The sequence below is a fragment of the Thamnophis sirtalis genome, unplaced genomic scaffold, assembly GCF_051295495.1.
Source record: "Thamnophis sirtalis isolate CommonGarterSnake01/CBP01778 unplaced genomic scaffold, rThaSir2_p1.2 scaffold_10, whole genome shotgun sequence".
In the NCBI taxonomy this organism is placed as follows: Eukaryota; Metazoa; Chordata; class Lepidosauria; order Squamata; family Natricidae; genus Thamnophis; species Thamnophis sirtalis.
The window spans coordinates 46,343,370-46,364,366 of NW_028261390.1; the positions used below are offsets into that span (position 1 = coordinate 46,343,370).

Here is a 20,997-nt window from a genome sequence, read left to right on the forward strand (position 1 = left end):
GCTGTAGTCAAATATTAAGGGAATTCACAGTTGGAGCACTTGGAGTGAAAATTCCCACACTTCGGTCTCCATAGAGCAAGTTCCATACAAATGTGGCACGTTATACTGTTATATCAAACATTCAGGTTCAAAGCTACCTCAAACTTTGTATGTACTACAAATTCTTGGCAGTGCCTTCAAAATGGGATAGATTGTTAACAGTAACTTGTCCTTTACAACAGCCTACCTCTCAGTGGCATGTTCTAGCTGGAGTAATGTTACTAATGAATTGCTGTAATTCAATAACTACAGTTTGAAGAATGTTTAGAAGAACAATATAAAATACTTTGCCTGATATCCCCAAATCTATCATTTCCAAATTTGATTTCATCTGCAGAATCCTGAAATGTTTCATGACAAAATGCTGCACCTTTTTCTAAAATGGATTAGGACCTGAGTCAGATTCTTTGAAAACTTGTTGTTAGTTCTACAGATTTGCTATATGAATGTATTACCATAGAGCCACCTCTTACAATGAATGAAAAGGCAGATATAAATCTATTTGGAGACCAAGAATGTAAATCAGGCCATACACTGATAAACATCTTTACTAGTATATGTTATATAATGTCTATAGATATTGCTCAGTGTAGAAAATTGAATGAAGAGCATATGGGGGGAAATTACTCTTTCTTGTTGTTTTGTAGTGTAAGAAGCCTCCTAGTGAATGCAATTCACACGCAGCTAGCAGATATGGAAAGATGCATTTTGCAACATATGAAAGGAACATCAGTTGTGGTGCCTGAACAATTTCATTTCATGTTACCAGGAAAAAAGCATCTAGTAACAGTTTCGTTTCCTACAGGCATTTCTGATGATCAGCTGGAGACTTACCGAAAGGTATCTGATGTTAAGCAAAATATTTATAGTTATTAAACTTTTATAGATCATAAAATCAAATAAGGTTGTTAATATATAATTCCCTTTTACCCCTCTTCTGGGTATGAATTTCAAAAGTTGATTTGATTCTAACACATGGGTTCTGTGTATGATATTTTACTTTTTTGTGGGTAAAAGAAACTAAAAAAATAAAAGAATGGGGCAGGAAGCTGCATGTATTTCAGGGAAGGAAATTTACAATAGACAAAGGAAAGCACTTATTCATACAGTGCACAATTCATCATCATCATTTTAGCCATTGTCTATCAACTGCAGAATGAAGGCTTCTTCTGCATGTTTTCAATCAATACGGTCCTCAGCATTGGACCAGCATGACAGATTATAGTCTATTCTTTCCACAGTGCACAATTATTCTGCAGAATTCTCTATTATAGATTTGGTAACAGCCACTAACTTGATTGGCTTTAAAAATAGTTTGGATACATTACTGAAGGGCAGACTGACTCAGAGTTACCTCCAGCTGGTGGCTGCAGATCTCCAAATGTAGTGGGAATAACATTAGGAAAAGATCTAAGTGCACTTCCTGTTTGTGGACACCCCAGAACTATCTAGTGGCAAGTGTGAAAAACAAAATGTTGACAAATACAGCCCTTGCTTGGCCTGATTCAGCAGGACTACAATATTTAAGTTCTTAAGTGGGGGAAAATTGCCCCTTAGATTATTTATTATCTATCAATCAGCATTTGGAACTACCTCTCTCCCTCACTGATTAAAGTCATTTCTTTTCTTCACACCTAAAACTTGTGATGGGTTTCTCGTTCTGAAATGGATTTTTTAGTTCTTTCAATTCTCTCTTTTATTTGGTTGGTATGCTATATTTTCTAAATTGTTTTGATTATACCAATATAGGCAAACAGCTTTATGGCCCCCTACTGAATCAGAAATATCAAAGTAATCTCTCAATAAACTCACTCACCATGGGAAAAGTGGTTAATATTATAACCTGCTGTTTTTTTAAAATTCACTAAGCTATAATAAAAACAATGTTAATTTTGAAAGTATGGTCATTATAAAACAGGGAAAAATGTCTGGATCTTTTATTGATTTACTTGCTCATCCTCGTTCATGTTTGTCTTGCATTTAGGAATTACATGGACAATTTAATCTACCGCTTGATAGGCCTTATTTCCGAAGAGCTAATGCCTATCACTTTCCTGATGAATCTTTTAAAGATGGTTATCTCAGAAACCCACATCTACATCTCAATCCACCTGGAATAGAGTCTGGTATGGTGAGTTTCCTTTCTTTATTTGCTTGTTCTAATATCAAGTCTAATGGCTGTACTTCCTGCTTGCCCCTGCACTGAGGACAGCCCAGCAATCTTTGGAGAAGGGTAAATGAATGATGCCATTGGCTGCTGGGATGGGGACCTCCACCCACCCAAAGTAGCATTTTCCCGTTCCAGAACAGCCCAACTTACCCGCTGCCTTTTATTACATCCAAAAAAATATTTCTGTTCCATTTGGTGGTTGCTGCTCTGGCAGGTATATGCACCACCCAATCCCCACCTTTGATAGCTATTGTACTGGACTGCTGATTGTGAAATGCTGCACCTTTGATGGGTTGGGAAAATTTCTTAGTACTGCGATTTGTGAAATACAGTTTCTTATTTTAAAAAAAAACTGTTCAATTGACAAGAATTCTACCAAGTTTCCTTTTTAGCCATGAAATACTGCCCATCCCCACCTCACCCCTTCTAAAATATCATTTTAAAAGAAGGACATTTGGCATCATCTTTCGCTGAGAGAGGTGGGAGAGGAAAAGAAGCTGGAGGATCCACCAATGATAGCCAGGGTGACCACAGTCCAAAGAGAAACCTTGGCCATCAGAGTGGCCAGAATGAAGAAATGGGAAGGGTGGTGGAAGGCAAAAAAGGATTTCTTAAACTGGCTTCCTTTCCAGCTGCTTTTTTCATGGAACTCAAGCAGTTGAAAGTTACAGTGCAGAAAAGCCCTAGGACAGATATAAGTAGAAACTGAGAACAGAAGCTGCAGATTTTTCTTTCTCTGTTTCTGTGTCAACAATAACAGAAATTAAAGATATGAGACAAGATGGACGTGCGGTCTCAATGCTCTGAGACCGCAGCCAATACTTTTGCAGCTGGGTGATCCAATCGGACCTAAACCGTCCCAAAGAGACGGTGAACAGGAAGAATATGTCTTGCTGACCTCAGGGATATCGCAAAATCCCTGAAAGAAGCAAGAAAGGTTCCTCAAGCCAGCGACAAAAAATCCAGCCAAGGCTGACAAAGTCGGGGCAAAACCAAAATGGAAGGATATGGAAATAGAAAGTGTTTCCAGCTGGTGAGGAACTTTTTACTGTTTTAAAAAGAGACTGCCTATAAAAACTTAAAATTAATCTAAATTGGAGAATAGAAGAAACAAGTGGCAGAATTAAATTTGGAATGGTTTTGGACAGTGGTTATCTTACTTTTTAAATGCTATCTTCATGGATGGAATTTATGCAAGCCTTTTGAAACAGATTGATTAAGTTTTCTTCTTCTATTTTTTCTTTTATTGTTCTCTGTAACCTATGGACTAAAGTTTTCCTCTTTCATTGCTGTGGGTATTTTTCTAATTCATTTAAAGATTGGACTCTTTTTTCTAACTTGAAATACAAAAAAGATACAAAAGAAAATTATATTTTCAACAGTATTACCACTGCTTGGACGCTGGGAGGATTTGTTGATTGAAGTTTGTGTATTGAAAATGAAACTTTTTTTTCTTCACGGATTGTTTTGACTTGGCAATGCAAGATTTTACTGCTTGGCTACAGAGAGTGATAAGAAGGGAAGCACACAGATGTCCCTTTGAAGTATATTTCTAATCAGAGAAAAGTGAAAAGAACGTTCTTTGTAAATCTATGCTTTAATTTTATTAACCTTCCAAGCTAGCAGCTGTGTTTGTTAGAATGGCACAATTTCCAAAGAAAATAGAAGTCTCAAGTTTGCAAAAGATACTTTCAGAAATACAGAAGTTATCAAATATATATGAAAGAATAGATCAAAAACTGGAATAACAATAACATAACAATAAAATATGATGAAGAAATTGAGGATGTCTGTCAAATGCAAAACGGGGTGGTTGAAACTCAAAAAATTGAAGTCGAAAATGAATATAAAGACATTAAACCTGCTGATATTTATGGTGATTGGTTTGTCTCTGAAAATGGAAAGAATGGAATACTGAAAGAGGAATTAAATGGAGAGGAAATCTATTCCAGAGGGCAAGATACAGAAGAAGAAAAAACTAAAGAATCTATGGACTTAAAGAGAGAAATCCTATTAGCAAAAGCATTGATAACACTGCTGACAATCAAAGATAAGCTGAATAAGGAAACAGAAAGAGGTCATCAAGATTATATAAGAGATCTTACAAGCAAGGAGTTGCTAAGAGAAGTCTATACAAAGCTGACCAAGAAGATGATTAGAGGACTGGCACCACAAATGGCAGAAGATATGAGACTGTTTTGCTATTGGAAAGATACAGGTTGATAGATGGAGGAATATAAGTTAAAACTAGTTAAACTTAGTGAAATTTATTGATAATAGATATAGCTTAAATAAATAACTGATAATGTTACTAATGTATACAATATGTAGTGTTATGATGAGTATAATTGGATATGAATATTGAAAGGCACCCATGTAAGGAAGATTAGCAATCCCTATACACAAAGGTTAATAATAATAATAATTTAAAAAAATAACTAAGTTAGATACAATTAAAGTTTTGATTATTGGGGGAAAATGTTATGTTATAAGATATAGTCAAATAAAGGAGGGATAAGAATAACAATGTATATATAGATATGGGTATAACATAAGGAAACTGGATGTAAACTTTAAACAGTCATTTGGAAAGGAAGATTAAAAAACTTTGTTATTAAATATTAAGGATGTTTAGCTAGAATAGGACATAAGGATTTAGTGTTAGTGGAGGATTTTAGAAATAAGTAATTGAAAGGTTGTGGTTATGTATTAAATTTTGGTATATTTTATGATGAAGGAAGCTTAAACAATTATAGTCAAATGAAAATGGAGAGATGATGATGGTGACATGTATAAATATTTGAGTTAAAATACTTAAGTTAATATGAAATGTTTTTTGACTGTGGAAGAGATTCATGAAAGTCTTTTTGTAACCAACTGATACACTTTCTATAGCATGTAAAGAAGGATATTGTATTTGTTTTAAATTAAAAATTAAAAAAAATATTTAAAAAAAGAAATTAAAGATACCCAACCATCATTACTATTACATTCTTTTGATTCATATTTGTTCAAGAGAGGTTGATGAGATCTTGGGAAATCTTGCAAAGTTCATCAAGAACAATGTCTTTTTGTAAATCTTGCTTTTTAAGGAGAATCCTTGCTCCAGAACTTTAATTTGACAACATAACTGCCATGGTATCTTCTAATAGCAACTACTCCATCTGGAAGCATCAGAAGGAGAGATAAATTCATTCCATCATCTTAATCATCATTAATGCCCACTTGCAGACTTCTTCCCTAACTTAACTTTATGATTCATTAGCTTGAATAGCCTTTCAAATATGGAGTCAGTAACTACAAATTATCTTCATTTTCATTATATTTATATATCTCAAAGGCAACATGTTAACTCTAAAGCAAATATTTTTATTCTGACATGTACAAATTGTGCTCTCTTTTTTGGACACAGGTGTATTTAGTGTACGGCACATATAGTTATCATCATTACATGCAAGATTGTATTGATGATAATGGATGGGGCTGTGCTTATCGATCTCTACAGACTGTTTGTTCCTGGTTCAAGCATCAGGGGTACACAGACAGAGGAATCCCTACACACAAGGAGATACAACAGGTATAGATGTTTTCTAAATCTGAATTCTCTGCAGAAAACAGCTGCTCCTGAAGGAATATTTTATTTAAGAACTTCTGCCCACACTAGTCCTAAATCAGTGGCGTCTGGCCTTTTCTAGACTGAGGGCCATCTTTGGCGGTGGGCAGCATCTTTGGCTTTGGGGGCAAGCCAGGTGCCATACAGTATAGACCAGTGGTTCCCAAACTTGGCAACTTTAAGACTTGTGGATTTCAACTCCCAGAATTCTCCAGCCAGCTCTCCAGCCAAGTCTTAAAGTTGCCAAGTTTGGGAACCACTGGTATAGACAATTGGTGGCGTTGGGATCAGGACAAACATCAAATTTGATTTCATCTATATTTACATATAATTAATTACATTTAAATATTGTTATGGCAAGTATTCTCTAGTCCCATAACTAATCATTTCCATTTTATATTTGCACTGCAATGTTGCACCCAAGTATGTAAGCAGTGGAGTTTGCACTGCAACATTGTGATTATTTTCTTTTCTCCCAGCACAGACACCCCTGTACATTTGGTGTCCACATGTAGCTCTCAGTCTTCTGATGGTGTCCTGTCTTAACTATTTGTTCCAGATTCTAGATTCTAAATGTGCTCCATTACTGCAGTAATTCATAAGATTTCCAAATCTTTGCTTAAGCCTGCTTCTCGCCAAGCTTTAAATCTTTTCCTCATTTGTGTCAGTTTAGGTTTCAGTTTAGGTTCGCTGGATGGACTACCTGATGGCTGGTTTTCTACTTTTTACATTTTAATAATGATCCCGCAGTAGCTATAAATAAACTCTAGGAGGAGCAATTCAAATGTGAGACATTTGTGTGATTTTGCGAATGACCTGCTAGTACTTAGCAAATAGCCCAAGAAACATATTATGCATTCATTTTGTATGAAGCACTGGGGGTAATTTAATTTTTTAAATAAAATCCCTTTCTTAGCCCTGGCCTCTACTGAATTGGATTTGATAGAATTCTGTGCAACTGAGTTATTCCATATCTCTTTTGTGACATGATTGAAGGCACTTGTTAATGTTGGAGACAAGCCACCCAACTTTGTTGGATCGTGCCAATGGATTGGTTCTATCGAAGTGCAACTTGTGCTGAGTCAGCTATTAGGGATAACTTCAAAGATACTCTTTGTCAGGTAAGATTACTTAGTAATTACCCACAATTTTGTGTTAGCTTACTTTTATATCCAGTACAGTTTTCAGCCCAAAATTTCCATTGCTAAGCAAGGCAGATGTTAAGTAAATTTTATCCCATTTTACAGCCTTTTAAAGCTACAGTTGTTGAACAAATCACTGTAGTTGGTAACTGAATCATGCGGTGTTAAGTGAATCTGATTTCCTCCATTGACTTTACTTGTCAAAAGTTGGCTGGGAAAGTTACAAATAGTGATCTTGTGACCCCAAGACTATCATAAATACATGCCAGTTGCCAAGTGCCCAATTTTTAGTCATGTGACCATGGAGATCCTGCAATGATCATAAGGGTAAAAACCTATCATAAGTCACTTTTCTTCAGTGCCATTGTGATTTTGAACAGTCACTAAATGACTGGTTGTAAGTTGAGGACTACCAGTATAAAAATAAAGTGATTGATAAATAAGGATTTGTAGATAAATTCTTAAAGAAACAGATTGTACTTATGGGCTGCTAAACGACAGATAAAGCCAAGATCTTAGTTTTCCAATAATTTGCAATCAATCTTTGCATGAGTACTCATTTTTCACTTTATCATGTTATTGAGTAGTAAAACCCTACAGAAACCTATTAATTCTAGATTACTTTAGGACAGTTAATTTTAGGGCATTAACAAACTATTATTTTGCTCAGTAATGACTTTTACTCAACCTAATTTTTTACTGTTAGTGTAATAATTAGTATAGTGAAATTTACGCATAATGTTTCCTTTTTTCCTAGCTACTGTATGAGTAGTATATAATTTTATTTAGACCTTCATGAATAAAACATTATAGGAGGAAACAATACCAAAACATCTTCCAAGTGAAAAATCAAGCTCTATACAGATAGTACTCAACTTATGATCACAATTGAGCCCAAAATTTATGTTGCTAAGTGAGACATTTGTTAAGTGAGTTTTGTCCAAGTTTAAGACCATTCTTACCACAGTTAAGTAAATCACTGCAGTTTTTAAGTTAGTGACATGGTTGTTAAATGAATCTGGCTTTCCCATTGACTTTGCTTGCCAGAAGGTTGCAGAGGATGATCACATGACCCTGGGACACTGCAGCTGTAATAAATATGATCACATGACCATGGAAATGCTGCAATAGTTATAAATGTGGAAAACAGTCATAAGTCATTTTTTTCAGTGCTGTTGTAACTTCAAATGATCACTAAATTAACTGTTGTAAGTCGAGGACTACCTGTAATCTCTATTCAGAATTAATGCTATGGCGTGTCACTTAATCTGTCTCCTTATAGGCAAATGAATATTATGTAGACTCTTTTCACACCTAACCCTTCTCCAGTTCACAACTTTATATTAGTGGATCCATATCAACACTGCCCAGATAAGAGCCAGTGTGATGTAGTATGTAGGATTGGATTGGCACCAGGAAGACTTGGTTTAGTTCCTTTCTCAGCTAGAGAATTTCATTGGGTGACTTTAGGTCAGTCATTCCCTCTTAGCCCAACCTACTTCACTTTTGTGGGGGGAAATGACAGGAAGTTGTGCTATGTATGCCACCTAGGCTCCTCAACAAAAGGTAGGATAAATGAAGGAAGGAAGGAATGCTGGATGGAAGATCTACTATCTAGTAAATAAATTGATTAAGACCTGAACATTATATTAGGTAGTAGGTGAAACATCATAGATTCTTGACTATTTTGTGACAGTTATGTGGTAAAGGTTGCACAGAGATGACTTGATTTGATTCTAATTTATGAATCTGAGAATGGGGGTTGCTATATTTCATTGTTCCTTTTTTCAAATTATCAGTGCTAAATTACCATTCATCCCAGTTAGTGCTAGCATTAGTGTTAATATTTTTTTTCGTAGCCAGGGATCTGAACTAGCTTCTCAAGGAAGAGAACTCGCTAATCATTTCAAGACTGAAGGAACACCAGTGATGATCGGTAATTTTTTAAAATTTAAAATATTTTACTGGCAGTTTATGCATAAAGTGGTGGCTTAAAGATCATTTGTTTCTTAATTCCTCTGAACAATATTATTTTAGAATATGTGTTAGAATGTTTACTCATTTTTTTAAAAAAATATGATTGTGGAGTAAGAAATTTATGAAGAGCTATAGACTCTCCACTCCTACAGATGACATAGTGATCTTCCATTTTTATTTTGAAATATTGCAGACATTGGAATATCTGCTTATTTGATAACTATAAAGGTGTACCATTCTTCCTTCTATTTCTTTAACTAATGTAAAGATTTGTTTCCCAATTAACATTTGAATTTGCAACCTAATGTTAATTGAGTTTAAGGTTGAATGTTCTGCAGAATTGAGTCTAAGTTGAATATTCTATTTGAGGTTTACAGAGTCAATACAGTAATTCAAGAAGCAGAAAAATTAAGATGAAAAAGAACTGATCTTTTCTTCATCTAGTATTCTTTGGTATATTTACTTGAATTGTAATTAGTAAACTTGCTTTTATTGACTGAAGAGCAATTCTAGAATTATCTCATCTTCATTTTTATTCTTAGAAATTCTGCATTACATTTAAACCTCAATTTTAAATGAGATTATAGCATTGACAGAATTATTTTTGGTCAATTCTTTCTTTCATAGTAAAAATGCAGAAAGACTTGCAAAAAGTTCCATTATCACAGAGTTATTGGCATTATTTATATAAAATTTCATGGTGGTTGAAAATGATTCTGTACTATTTTCAGTAATCACAACAAAAATATTTTAAAGTTCGGCTAGCAAAACAAAACAAGTTTTCAAACTTTTTTAAGGGGGGAAAACAAGGACAAATAAACTAATAATATCAAACAATCTCTATGTTACTTTTTCAAAGGCTTTTCTTACTTGATCACATCTTTTCAAGTACTCTACAATTATTTTTACTTTAACCATCTACAGAGAAACACACACACACACAAACACACACAAAGTAACCAGTTTGTTACCTTATTTGGTAATGAAATATCTGCAAGAAAACCATAAAGCTCAGAGAGCACCCAGGATCCCACAGTTCAACCCTGTGCTACAAATATTATCTTCTATCGATTTGAAACATATACCGCTTTCTTTTTTTAAAAAAAGAACCCTTGATCTATAACCATAGGTTGGTTGGATGGTTTTCGTTCCAATTCCATATGAATAAACCACATTGTGGTTTGGGTGATACAGGAGATATATATAATTTCCTTCCCTTCTTCCATATGATTATAGGAAAAAAATCATTTCTAAGATCCATTTTTTCTATTAATGTCCAAAATGAATTTGCCTTTAAGAATAATGAGCAAGCTTTAGAAATTATGAAGTTTAAACCTTATTAATAGATCTTATTTACATCTAGTAATTAGGTTTGTAGGATAGAAAGCAAAAAAATTGCAAAGTGAATAATATTTTTCAATCAAATAAGTTTTGATAAAGACAGTGCAGCATATTTTGGAGGAAATATATATAACAATGCAGAATTGAAGACAATAAATTAAAATCATTTTTAAAAAAAATAGATAACAGAATTGAGAATCATGGCTTTATTTTTGTTTATTGTCTTATAAGATTGTTTTCAAGCAGCTTGAGGGTAGGAAAACCCTCCTGGCCTATGTTTTCCTTCCTTTCTTGTGTAGCAATGCCTGAAGAAGAAGAAAAGATCTTTGCCAAAATAAAAGATAATGAAGCATCTGACATTGATGTTTCTGTGGCTTTTGGGAAAGGAATTGCCCTCAATTGGATATACAGGTAGTCCTCAACTTGCAACCACAATTGAACTTAAACTTTATGTTGTTAGGTGAGAAATTGGTTAAGTAAATTTTGTCCCATTTAATGACCTTGCCACAGTTGTAGTGAATCACTTCAGTTAAATTAGTAACATGCTTGTTAAGTGAATCTGGCTTCCCCATTGACTTTGTCAGAAGGTTGCAAAAGGGGATCACGTGACCCTGGGACACTGTAAGTGTCATAAAGATGAGTCAATTATCAAGTATCCGAATGTAAATCAGGTGACCATGGGGATGTTTTAACAGTCGTAAGTGTGAAAAATGGTGGTAAGCCATTTTTTTCCACTGCTGTTGTAACTTTGAATGGTCACTAAACAGTTGTAAGTAGGGGACTACCTGTATTTTCTAAGCATAACTGGGCATAAATGGTTGAGAAGCAGGGTTGACAACCATTCCCAAAGGCTGTATACATTGTATGACATACCAAGCACACACCAACATCTAATCCCAAAGAAAGTCCTCATGGTAATTCTCTGTTACTAAAAGGGAAGAAACCACTGCACAACAGAGTTCCCTCATTGAGAATTGACATGTTCATTATGCAGCAAAGGACACTGAAAATAAGTTGTGTATATTGGTGGCCCAATGATAATCCTTCAGCTTTATCTTCAGCTTTATCTTTTCTCTGGCCTTCCTAGGTGGTGGAGTCTTGGCACACACTATATTAGGAGTGGCATGGAATGAGATCACTGGGCACATTAAATTTTTGATTCTGGATCCACACTACACTGGTGTCGAGGATCTGCATGTTATATTAGAAAAGGTGAGACTTCCTTCACGATTAAGTACCAGAGATTTTGATTCATTTAAAAAGCACTGTATTCATATTATTCACTGTTCTAGGTATACTGGTATTTTGTATAAAATATATACAAAAGAAATATATAACTGTACTGTTGACATACGTTTTGTTTAAATTAATCCATAAACCAATGCAGTGAAAATCCTCTTGAATATTGCTGAAACAGTTTCAATAGAAACTGGAAATATGTTAAATAGGAAATAGTGTAACTTAATAAACCTGAACTTCAACTAGTTTTAAAAAATATATATTTCCACGTTTTTCTTTATTGCAGAGAATCTTTTTTTCTTTTAGCCAGAACAGGACGTTATTTGTACGTTGTTCTCCTACATAGCGGGAACAGTGTTGAAACTCTCGTTTTCATAAATTCCAACTAGGATGACCCTCTCAGGCAAAAATCTGGGTGAACTGTTCCACCATTTGGAGTTTGCCTTTGTTTTCTAATTGTCATTGAAAGTATGGCAAATAGTGAATTGCTTATAGTGTCTGAGTGTATGGTTTAAAGAAAATAAACATATTGTTTCTGTCTTTGATTAAGCCTTGTATGCTGCTTTATTCTTAATCGTCTTTTAAACAAATAAATTTAATAACTTCTTTCAATGAATTATCAGATGAAGCATATTCTTGACAGATGTAAACCCTAATAGTGGACACTTGAAATGGAATCAAAAACTCTTTTTGCTACATTCTGTTATATTTAATTAATGCTAAATATATCAAATAAATTTGTTATTCTGTTTACTAAACTATAAATAGTTAAATATCCCCTTTATTTGAGGTCTAATTTTCATTAATTCAAAGATACATCCATCAATTCAGGGTAATTTTCTGGCAATTTGTTACTCAAATTAAGTTTGTAAAAATTTTTTGTCTCTGGCAAACACTGTTTTCTGTTTCGCTTTATTTTATATATAATTGGGAGTTTATTGGCCATATTTACATGGTAAACACGTTCCAGTGAACAGAGACATAAACCAAATACAATCCTGTTATCCCAAAATGCATAAATCTGCTGCTGAGTCGCTGTAATTATTTATAGCTTTAAATTTAGGTTTTTTTATGTATACATAAAACTAGTTCTTTCACTAACACATCAACAATGGATTAAAGCACTGAATTTCATTTTCTCTTCCCTTTTTTCACAGGGCTGGTGTGGCTGGAAGGGTCCAGATTTCTGGAACAAAGTTGCTTACTATAATCTGTGTCTACCTCAGCGACCAAAATGTATTTGAATACACTCGTTGAATGATATAGTTGTGATAAACTAGCTGCTTTCTGTATATATGGTTTATTTGTATTTAATATCATGCTTCTCATAATCCCATTGAAATAAAATTACTGCTCTAGTATTTCAGAGCACAAATTATGTACAAGATTATTTTTCAAATAAAATCTGATTATATCCTATTAATTTTGAATTGCTTCCTGTTTTTGTCATTGAATATTAACAACTCATATCTATACCTATCCTTTGAAAGTGGCACGCTCCCAGCGTAATGTTGAATAGATTTGCAATCTCAGATTCGCAGCAACAAAAATAAGAAGGTATAGTTAGTGCAAGTTACTACAAAAAGATTCTATACAGAATTTGTTGACAGAGGCACACCTACAGAATACATTTTTATCAACATAATACATATTTGTTTAATCTGAACAATCTGTTGATTGCCAGAATACTATCTACTGCTTTGCTTATTTGTGTGTTCACATGAGTAAAGAACATCAATATACCAGTCACAAAATTAATGATACATGAATCAATGGTAGAAAAATATTATTGTATGTTATTATTGTGCACATGCAGAAATTGTATGAAAAGATCTTCTTCAAGAAGAACCCACTCTCCTTCATAGAAGGCATTGTTCAAAATATTTTGCATTGAGCTGTAGATTTGTGTTTTTCTTTGCAGAGCTTTGAATATCCATATTTCTCACGTTTATTCATTTTCACATGGCTCTGAGTTCAAATCTGTATAAATAGAAAGATTTGCTTTTCAGCTGTAGAATCTGTTTTGAATTAAGCATGTGCGCATGTGTACAACATCTAATTTCAATATAATGGATTGCAGCCTTAGAAATTAATCTGGGCAGGTAACAGTTCAACGCTGGTCTCTCTTGCTTATGTAGCTCCTTGTTATTCTTCCCATAATAATCCAACTTCCTTCAATCCACCATAATATTTTACTTACTTTTCCAACAAGTACTCACTTAGGCAATGTGCAAAAAGAATACTAACAACAAAACTATCACTAACATTATATTCACGCCTAGAATTACTTTCACTGAGCTCAGAATTTATCTTTAAATCAACATGTACAAAATTGCATCCTAAATGGCAAATTCCTAAAGTGCTGTATATCACATTAAGCATGGCAATTATCAACAAAAAAACTTTAAAGGGAAAATTGGTATAGAAAGCTGTAATAAATCATAAGACTACAACTACAGCTAGTCCTCCACTTACAACAGTTCGTTTAGTCACCGTTCGAAGTTAAATGGCACTAGAAAAAGTGACTTATGACCATTTTTCACATGACTGTTTTAGCATCCCCACAGTTACGTGATCAAAATTCAGACTCTTGGCAACTGACTCCTATTTATGATGGTTGCAGTGTGCCAGGGTCACGGGATCACCTTTTGCAACCTTCTGACCAGCAAAGACAATGGGGAAGCCAGATTCACTTAACTGTGTCACTAACAACTGCAGTGATTCACTTATTAACTAGGGCAAGAAAGATTGCAAAATGGGGCAAAATTCAGTTAACAAATGTATCACTTAGCAACAAAAATTTTGGGCTCTCTGCTCATCATAAGTCAAGGACTACCTGTACTGGGGTGGGGAGGTGCCAGTGACTCAATGCAGACCCCTCTGCTAGGAATATTATTCAGGAGCAAGTCTAATATCTCCCTCCCCCCACCTTCCCCATGTGGGGGGGTGTGATCCTGGCCCTTGTAACAGATACATACATACATACATACATACATACATACATACATACATACATACATACATACATACATTTCATCACTCCCTCTCCCCGTCCCTCACACCTGCCATATGGAGGCTAATGACTTGCTGCAGATGCCCTGTTTCCTGAAGTATGGTGCACAATTAACAGAATCTGGACAAGATAGCATGGTCTGCTTGAAATTTTGGATTCAGAGTATCCTAATCAACATTCCCTAGATTCTAACGAAACTGGTTCTGTTCCTGTGTAACATACTACATAGATAATCCATTTGACCAATCTCAAATTGTACTAAAATGTTGAAGAAACTGCCTTACCATTTGATCTCCTCCTCTTTCTGTTGATAAGCCTATTCCTTTCACACACTCCTTTCTGCCTTTTCGAAGCATCAGTATGGATGGATTCATCACTATCAGGAAAGGACGAGTTATACTGTGCTCTTGCTTTCTGGTTCTGAATCTGTTTCACTTTCATGAGGAAATGGGCACATTCTAAAAACCCCAAAGCCAGGGCAAGGTCTTCTGCTGTTTGACTATTATTATTGCGCAAGCTGAAACACACATTTAAAAGAAAATCAATTCATTTGAGTGGCAATCTTCCATTTCTCATACAATTAGACCATCCAGATTTTTTAAAAACATTGGATACAATATTGAGTTGAAATGCTACAGCCCAAATGTATGAATATCTACTGACAAGCCTTTTTGTAATCCATAGATTTTCTTTTTTTTAAAAGACCATGTACAGGTAGTCTTCAACTTACAACAGTTCATTTTCTGACCATACAAAGTTATAATAGCACTGAAAAAAGTGACATGATCATTTTTCATACTTATGACCCGTGGTATGTGATTTACCTTCGGATGCTTGACAACTAGTTCATCTTTATGATGATTGCGTTGTCCCAAGGTCATGCGATCCCATTTTGCGATCTTCTGACAAGCAAAGTCAAGGGGAAGCCATATTCACTTAACAACCATATTCCTAATTTAACAACTGCAATGATTCACATAACAAATGTAGCAAGGAAAGTCATAAAATGGGGCAAAACTCAACAAATTTCTCATTTAGCAGCATTGGGCTCAATTGTAGTTGTAAATTGAAGACTACTTGTATTACACAGGAAATAAGTTCCATATGAAACTAATTGCAAGTAGACTAGTATCTGGTTATGCATAAATTGAATTAATCTAGGTGAGTAACTGATGATCATGCTTGTTCTGTTGAATTCAATAAATGAATACAATGTTACAATACATGTTATATATATTGTTAAACTCAATTTCTGTGAACTGAAGTATAAATTTATTTGTACTGAATTGGAGCCTAAACACCTATTCTCTACTAAAAAAAATAATTTGAAGCTTCTTGCACCCAATTAGCAAAAGTGATATTTTTGTAAAATACTCTAAAATTCAAAGTTGAACAAACTAGGCAAGCTTTTTCACATTTTGAGTAGCTTGCCACAAGCAGTCTTTCAGAAAGTCAGATTGGGAGAAAACGTTACATTCAATTGAAAATATAATTTAATGAAAAAAACAGTGAAATCGTTTGATAAAATCAGTATAGGATGAACTTACTCAATGTTGGCCTGACTGGCAACGAGTAAAGTGAGGCATTCCAAACTCCCAACTTTAGCTGCCTTGTGGATAGGAGCTTCTCCAAGCCAATCCTAAATAAAAAGAAAAAATACTTCATTTGTAAATCCAAATTCATTTGTAAATCACTTCATCATCGTTCAGTGTTAATTTTTAAAGGGATGGTGGTGATGGTTAAATAAGCTTAATTTCAAGTGTAATATGATTGTCAATTCCAAAATCTTGTCTTAGAGATACTATTTCCAAGCTAAAACAAAGCTTCATTGGGATGAGCTAAAAAAACATACACTCTTCTGGATTGGGTTTACTAAAATTTATGACCAAACTTAGTTTGAAAATAACAGGTTTTATTTTTGTTCTTTGAAAAATATTATTGGAAACAAGTTACTAACTTAAGACAAACATATCTTCTCTTAACAAAATATTTTTCTATTCCCAGGACCATGATATTTCATTTAGTACTACTGCATACTCAATGGCAATCCTAGTCAAAGTGAAACAGAATGTTCTAAATTACTCAGATATGCCTTCAATGTTACATTTGCCTTGTTCATAGTCTCAGATAGTGGCTGTTCCTTCCAACATAAAATGGATAAGACAGGCTTCGTTGGAGCTACATGGTCTGAAAAGTTGAAAATGTACCTGTTGGTTCAGATTGGCTCCCGTCTGGAGTTGCCAAAGCAGGAAGAAGGCATGGCCTCCACCAGCAGCCAGATGAGCTGGTGACTGAACAAAGGCAGCAGCAGCTAGATTGACTTCGGTTCCTGCTTCCAACAGAGGACTCGGGTCATGAGGCTACAAAACAGAGGAGCATTTGAAGCATAGTCCTTGTGTGGATTCACCACTCTTTCATTAACAAAGGAGTAAGAAATGGCAAGCATTACAAAAGAGGTGCAATTTCCAAGATAGTCACCCTTTCAGAATGTATTCCTTACCTCTGAGTTGGCTTCCCACAGTAGCATTTTTGCTCTTCTTCAGCAGACTTGTCACAAAAAAACGGTGGTAGGCTTCTTGAGCACAGCTCCGTGGTGCATTCTAGTGTATCTGATTCTAAGACTGGCAGTGTCAGTTCGTGAACACTCACTCTGGCTGCAGTCCCGCCCTCTCTGCAGCAAACCGGCTTCTGCACGTACACAAACAAGAGCACATGCAAGCCAGTCGGTTTGGCTGGCGATATGATTGGCTTTTCTCAACTTGTTATGCTTATGAGATAGGAGGGCATAGGAAAGACTGAGGACAGGTGGAGCAGCCATGCAGCACTGTGCAACCAGGCACGTATCACACATACACAACAGTCCACTCGTTGATGGCTCTACCTTCCAACTCCTCCCTTTACCCCAGCCACAAGGAAGGACAACAATTCTTCCAAAAGAAGTACTGATGTTTACTTCGAAGTTCTTGGAACACATTCCTACTTCTACACACCAGTTAATTCCTGGGTGGATTAATTGAGTTCCTGCAGTCTGTCTTGAGAAGATGTTTCAAAGTTCAGTCATCTGGATTTTTACAGGGTAGATCTAATGTCCAAGAAGCTTAAATCAATTGGTTGGGAATTTGAGATGAATAAACTGAAGCCAGTCAACAAAGAATAAATCTATGAGAAATTAAAATTTTAATATTTAATGTGACCTTCCAAAATTTACTTTTTAAAAATTAAGGAATAAAAAGTTCTTACAAACTCTACAAATGTATAAAGCAGCGTCTGCAAACAGCAGTTTTAAAGATAAACAGAAACACAAAGCTGACTAATTTTTCAGACAGCTCAAGATAAGTACACCTTCCTCAGCAATTTGTTTATCTAGTGAACTACTTTGTTAGGAAGTTTTTTTCCAGAAATCTGCCAAATTCTTGCAACTTCGTTTTGTACCTGGCACTCTGGGAGCATAGATGTTAATCTTCTATCTAATGCCTCCTCAGTTATTTCAAAGTGCTATTCTCTCTTCAATCATCTTTTCTAAAGGCTAAATCTCTCTCTCTTTCTCTCTTAGTCTTTCTGGTAAAACAGCTTTAATTCAACATTGTCCTTCTAAAAGTAGTACTGTTTCCAATTTGTCTTTCACAAAGAGAACGAAAGTATCTTGGAATTATATTTGTATAGATAATCTGTGATTATAATTCTTCAAAGATTATTTTCACATATATTATTACAAAGTCAGATATCCACTATCACATATACTTTCCGAAATGTTCTCATTTGCCTGCATTAAATGTCAGTCTGTTATTTCAACCCATTTCTTTATTGTATCAAAATCATGTTGAATGTTTATTGTTTTCTACTCTATTTGCTATCACACCCCATTTTGTGTCATCTACAAATTTGATAAAGTATTGCTTGGTCAGGATCTTCCATCGCTTTTCACAAACAATTAATTAGTGTGTGTGAAACCCTAGGACTGAACCCTGTGGCATCTCCTCTTTCTAGATGATGCACCATCTCCAAATACTCTTTCAAGCCAGCAATGAGTCTACCTAATATGCCATCAAATGTCATCCATCTTATAAGTCATCTACCTTGCTAATATAGACTATCTTGTCATTGCTTTGGAGAAGTTACCCAAAGTGAAATGTGATTTGTTCCAAATAAATTCAGGCTGATTTTTAATGATCACTATACTGTACTTCAGATTCATTTACAGTACATCTAGCCTGAATATACGAACTAATTCAAGGTCAATTATTCTGTTTCCAACAAGCTCGAGGTGGAAACTTTCACAGTAGCCCGGTGGAAAGCATTATTCTGTTCTCAAAATAGACTTAGAAGAAAAAGAAGTTGAGTAATTTTGTTATTATTCTATTACCATCTGCACTGAGGAGCTATGCTATAAATTATTTTCTATTGTTTGTATTTTGAACCTACCTGGGGGGGGGGACTTTTGTTGTTCTTAACATTCTTCACTAACCCTTAGGTCATTTTGATTCTTAGCTTTTCTGACAAATTCTACAATTCTAGGCTATAAATATGCACTATTTCTTCATGCTGTTCCACTTTCTTCATGTTCTGTTCCTCTTTCTAGTTTCCTATATATGCTTATCATGATTTACAGATTTACTCTAGGCATATTGAAATATGGGGTAACCATATATTTTCTGCTATCTTCCTTCTCCTATATATGCGCACGCTGACTGGAAATGTTTGCTAACTCCATTCTTAGAAATTCCCATATTTCTTGTCCTTTAACTTTTTCTAACATGTAATTCTAATAATTCTAAGTTTATCAAAATATGCTTTATTGAAGTATGGGAAGACCCTCCATCCCAGAAGAATGAAATATTTCGGGAAATATTAAAAAAGGCAGAATATATTTCCCTAAAGGAGAAATGGAGAAACATGTCTTTAGAGGCAGAAAGCAGTCCCCAGTCTTTCTTAATAAACCACAGCAGATGCCAGCACTTAAGAAGATAAAGAGCTTAGTGAAAGAGCAAACCAACTACCTAGATAGCTCTATTCATAAGCAAAGCAAATACTGCAGGCAGAAATCCATTCAAGACAGGATATTTTGAAACTCCTTGCAGATTTGGGGAAGAGAAATATTTCACCAAGCTGTAGAGAATTCATCATGTATCCCCAGGGAGAGCCATATTTTGATTGTACATTGTGGATGTAGGGATTATTTATACACTTTAAGCCTAACAGCACTACAATGCTTCCAACAAAACACTGTAGAAGGTTATTACAGGTAGTCCTTGATTTACAACAGTTGCTTAGTGACCATTCAAAGTTACGACATTGAAAAAAGGGACTTATGACCATTTTTCACATTGCAGCATCCACATGGTCACATGATCAAAATTCAGATGCTTAGCAACTGGCTCATATTTATGATGATTGCAGTGCCCTGGGGTCATGTGATCTTTTGCAGCCTTCTGACAAGCAAAGTCAATTAGATTCACTTAACTACTGTGTTACTAATGTGACAACTGCAGCGATTCCCTTAATGTGGCAAGAAAGGTTGCAAAATGGGGCAAAATTCACTTAACAAATCTATCGCTTAGCAACAGAAATTTTGTGCTCAATTGTGGTCGTAAGTTGAGGATTACCTGTACTAATGCCTCAAAATTTTAGCATGTTGTTTATTGCAAGGAAATGAATATATTCAAGGTAATGGTTTATCTGTTAAAAAAATAGGTACAATGCCCTCAAGTCAAGATCAACTTCTGGTGAAAGCAGCAATCAAATTTTGTTTTTATATGTTTATCATTACATTTATCTAGCAACTAAATTTTAGATTTCAATAGTTAATTTTTAAATAGAAATGTAAAGATAAACTTTTCCCAGTTCTGTGGTTGTACACCAAGAAAAACATTTCTCTTCCAGCCCAATTAGCTTGTAAGTGTTATGGATATTTTTGAATTTCTGAGGTTGGAGTGGTTCTTTTTATACATTTTATATTGTTCCCTTTTTATTGCTGGATAGGCATTTTTGTGGGATAATAAGCAATTATGGTTGAATCTGATTAGATTAATTGCCAAGAAAATGCTTGTAACTGCCTGCGTTAAAATAAGGTAATACTTTATTAAGTCTGTATGCTGCCAGACTCCCAGTAATTCATTAAAATCAATAACACTATCCAAAAACCAAAATAATGTGCTACCAACAAACCTTAAAAGTGCTATAAAATTATTCTGCTGAGCACTGTTAACGTATCTCCCAAGTTCTACTTTTCCCTTGGCCTTTAGATTGCTATTATTTCAGACAAGATTTGTCAAGTATAAATGGGGATTCCTACACCTTCCCCTCATTATTGTTTGGTATTTGAGTCGCTCTCCCTATATATTCACAAGTTCATCTCTTTATACGACTCATTCAGGTTGTTTTCAGGACTGTATCAAATGTTGTATACGCGTTTGGAAGAAATATCTACTATTTTTTGAGGTGCTTGCTCTATTCTATTGCTGCG

General features: G+C 34.8%; 2 protein-coding genes across 5 annotated transcripts in view; one reads left to right on the forward strand and one right to left on the reverse strand.

The window, feature by feature from the left end:
- UFSP2 (UFM1 specific peptidase 2) overlaps positions 1 to 12,940 on the forward strand; it is a 16,903-nt gene extending 3,963 nt beyond the window's left edge. For 2 of the 3 annotated variants that reach the window (XM_087724517.1, XM_087724518.1), the window contains exons 6-12: positions 687 to 879; positions 2,024 to 2,170; positions 5,622 to 5,786; positions 6,819 to 6,943; positions 8,824 to 8,900; positions 11,370 to 11,494; positions 12,679 to 12,940. In XM_087724517.1, the coding sequence (XP_087580643.1) occupies positions 687 to 879; positions 2,024 to 2,170; positions 5,622 to 5,786; positions 6,819 to 6,943; positions 8,824 to 8,900; positions 11,370 to 11,494; positions 12,679 to 12,765 (919 nt within the window). In that variant the 3' untranslated portion in view covers positions 12,766 to 12,940. Of the gene's footprint in view, positions 1 to 686; positions 880 to 2,023; positions 2,171 to 5,621; positions 5,787 to 6,818; positions 6,944 to 8,823; positions 8,901 to 11,369; positions 11,495 to 12,678 lie in introns of those variants that run through there. The other variant, XR_015697900.1, reaches the window with a different exon arrangement.
- ANKRD37 (ankyrin repeat domain 37) lies at positions 12,930 to 20,842 on the reverse strand. 2 transcript variants are annotated; one of them, XM_087724525.1, is made up of 6 exons: positions 20,700 to 20,842; positions 17,035 to 17,222; positions 16,742 to 16,894; positions 16,082 to 16,173; positions 14,819 to 15,051; positions 12,930 to 13,501 (listed from the first exon to the last, which is right to left on the reverse strand). In XM_087724525.1, exons 2-6 carry the CDS (start codon positions 17,059 to 17,061, stop codon positions 13,470 to 13,472), a joined length of 537 nt encoding a protein of 178 aa, XP_087580651.1. In that variant the 5' UTR covers positions 17,062 to 17,222; positions 20,700 to 20,842; the 3' UTR covers positions 12,930 to 13,469. The 2 variants fall into 2 exon arrangements, with proteins under 2 accessions (XP_087580651.1, XP_087580650.1); XM_087724524.1 differs by having other exon boundaries at positions 17,035 to 17,693; positions 20,700 to 20,835.
- Between the last annotated feature and the right edge of the window lie 155 nt (positions 20,843 to 20,997).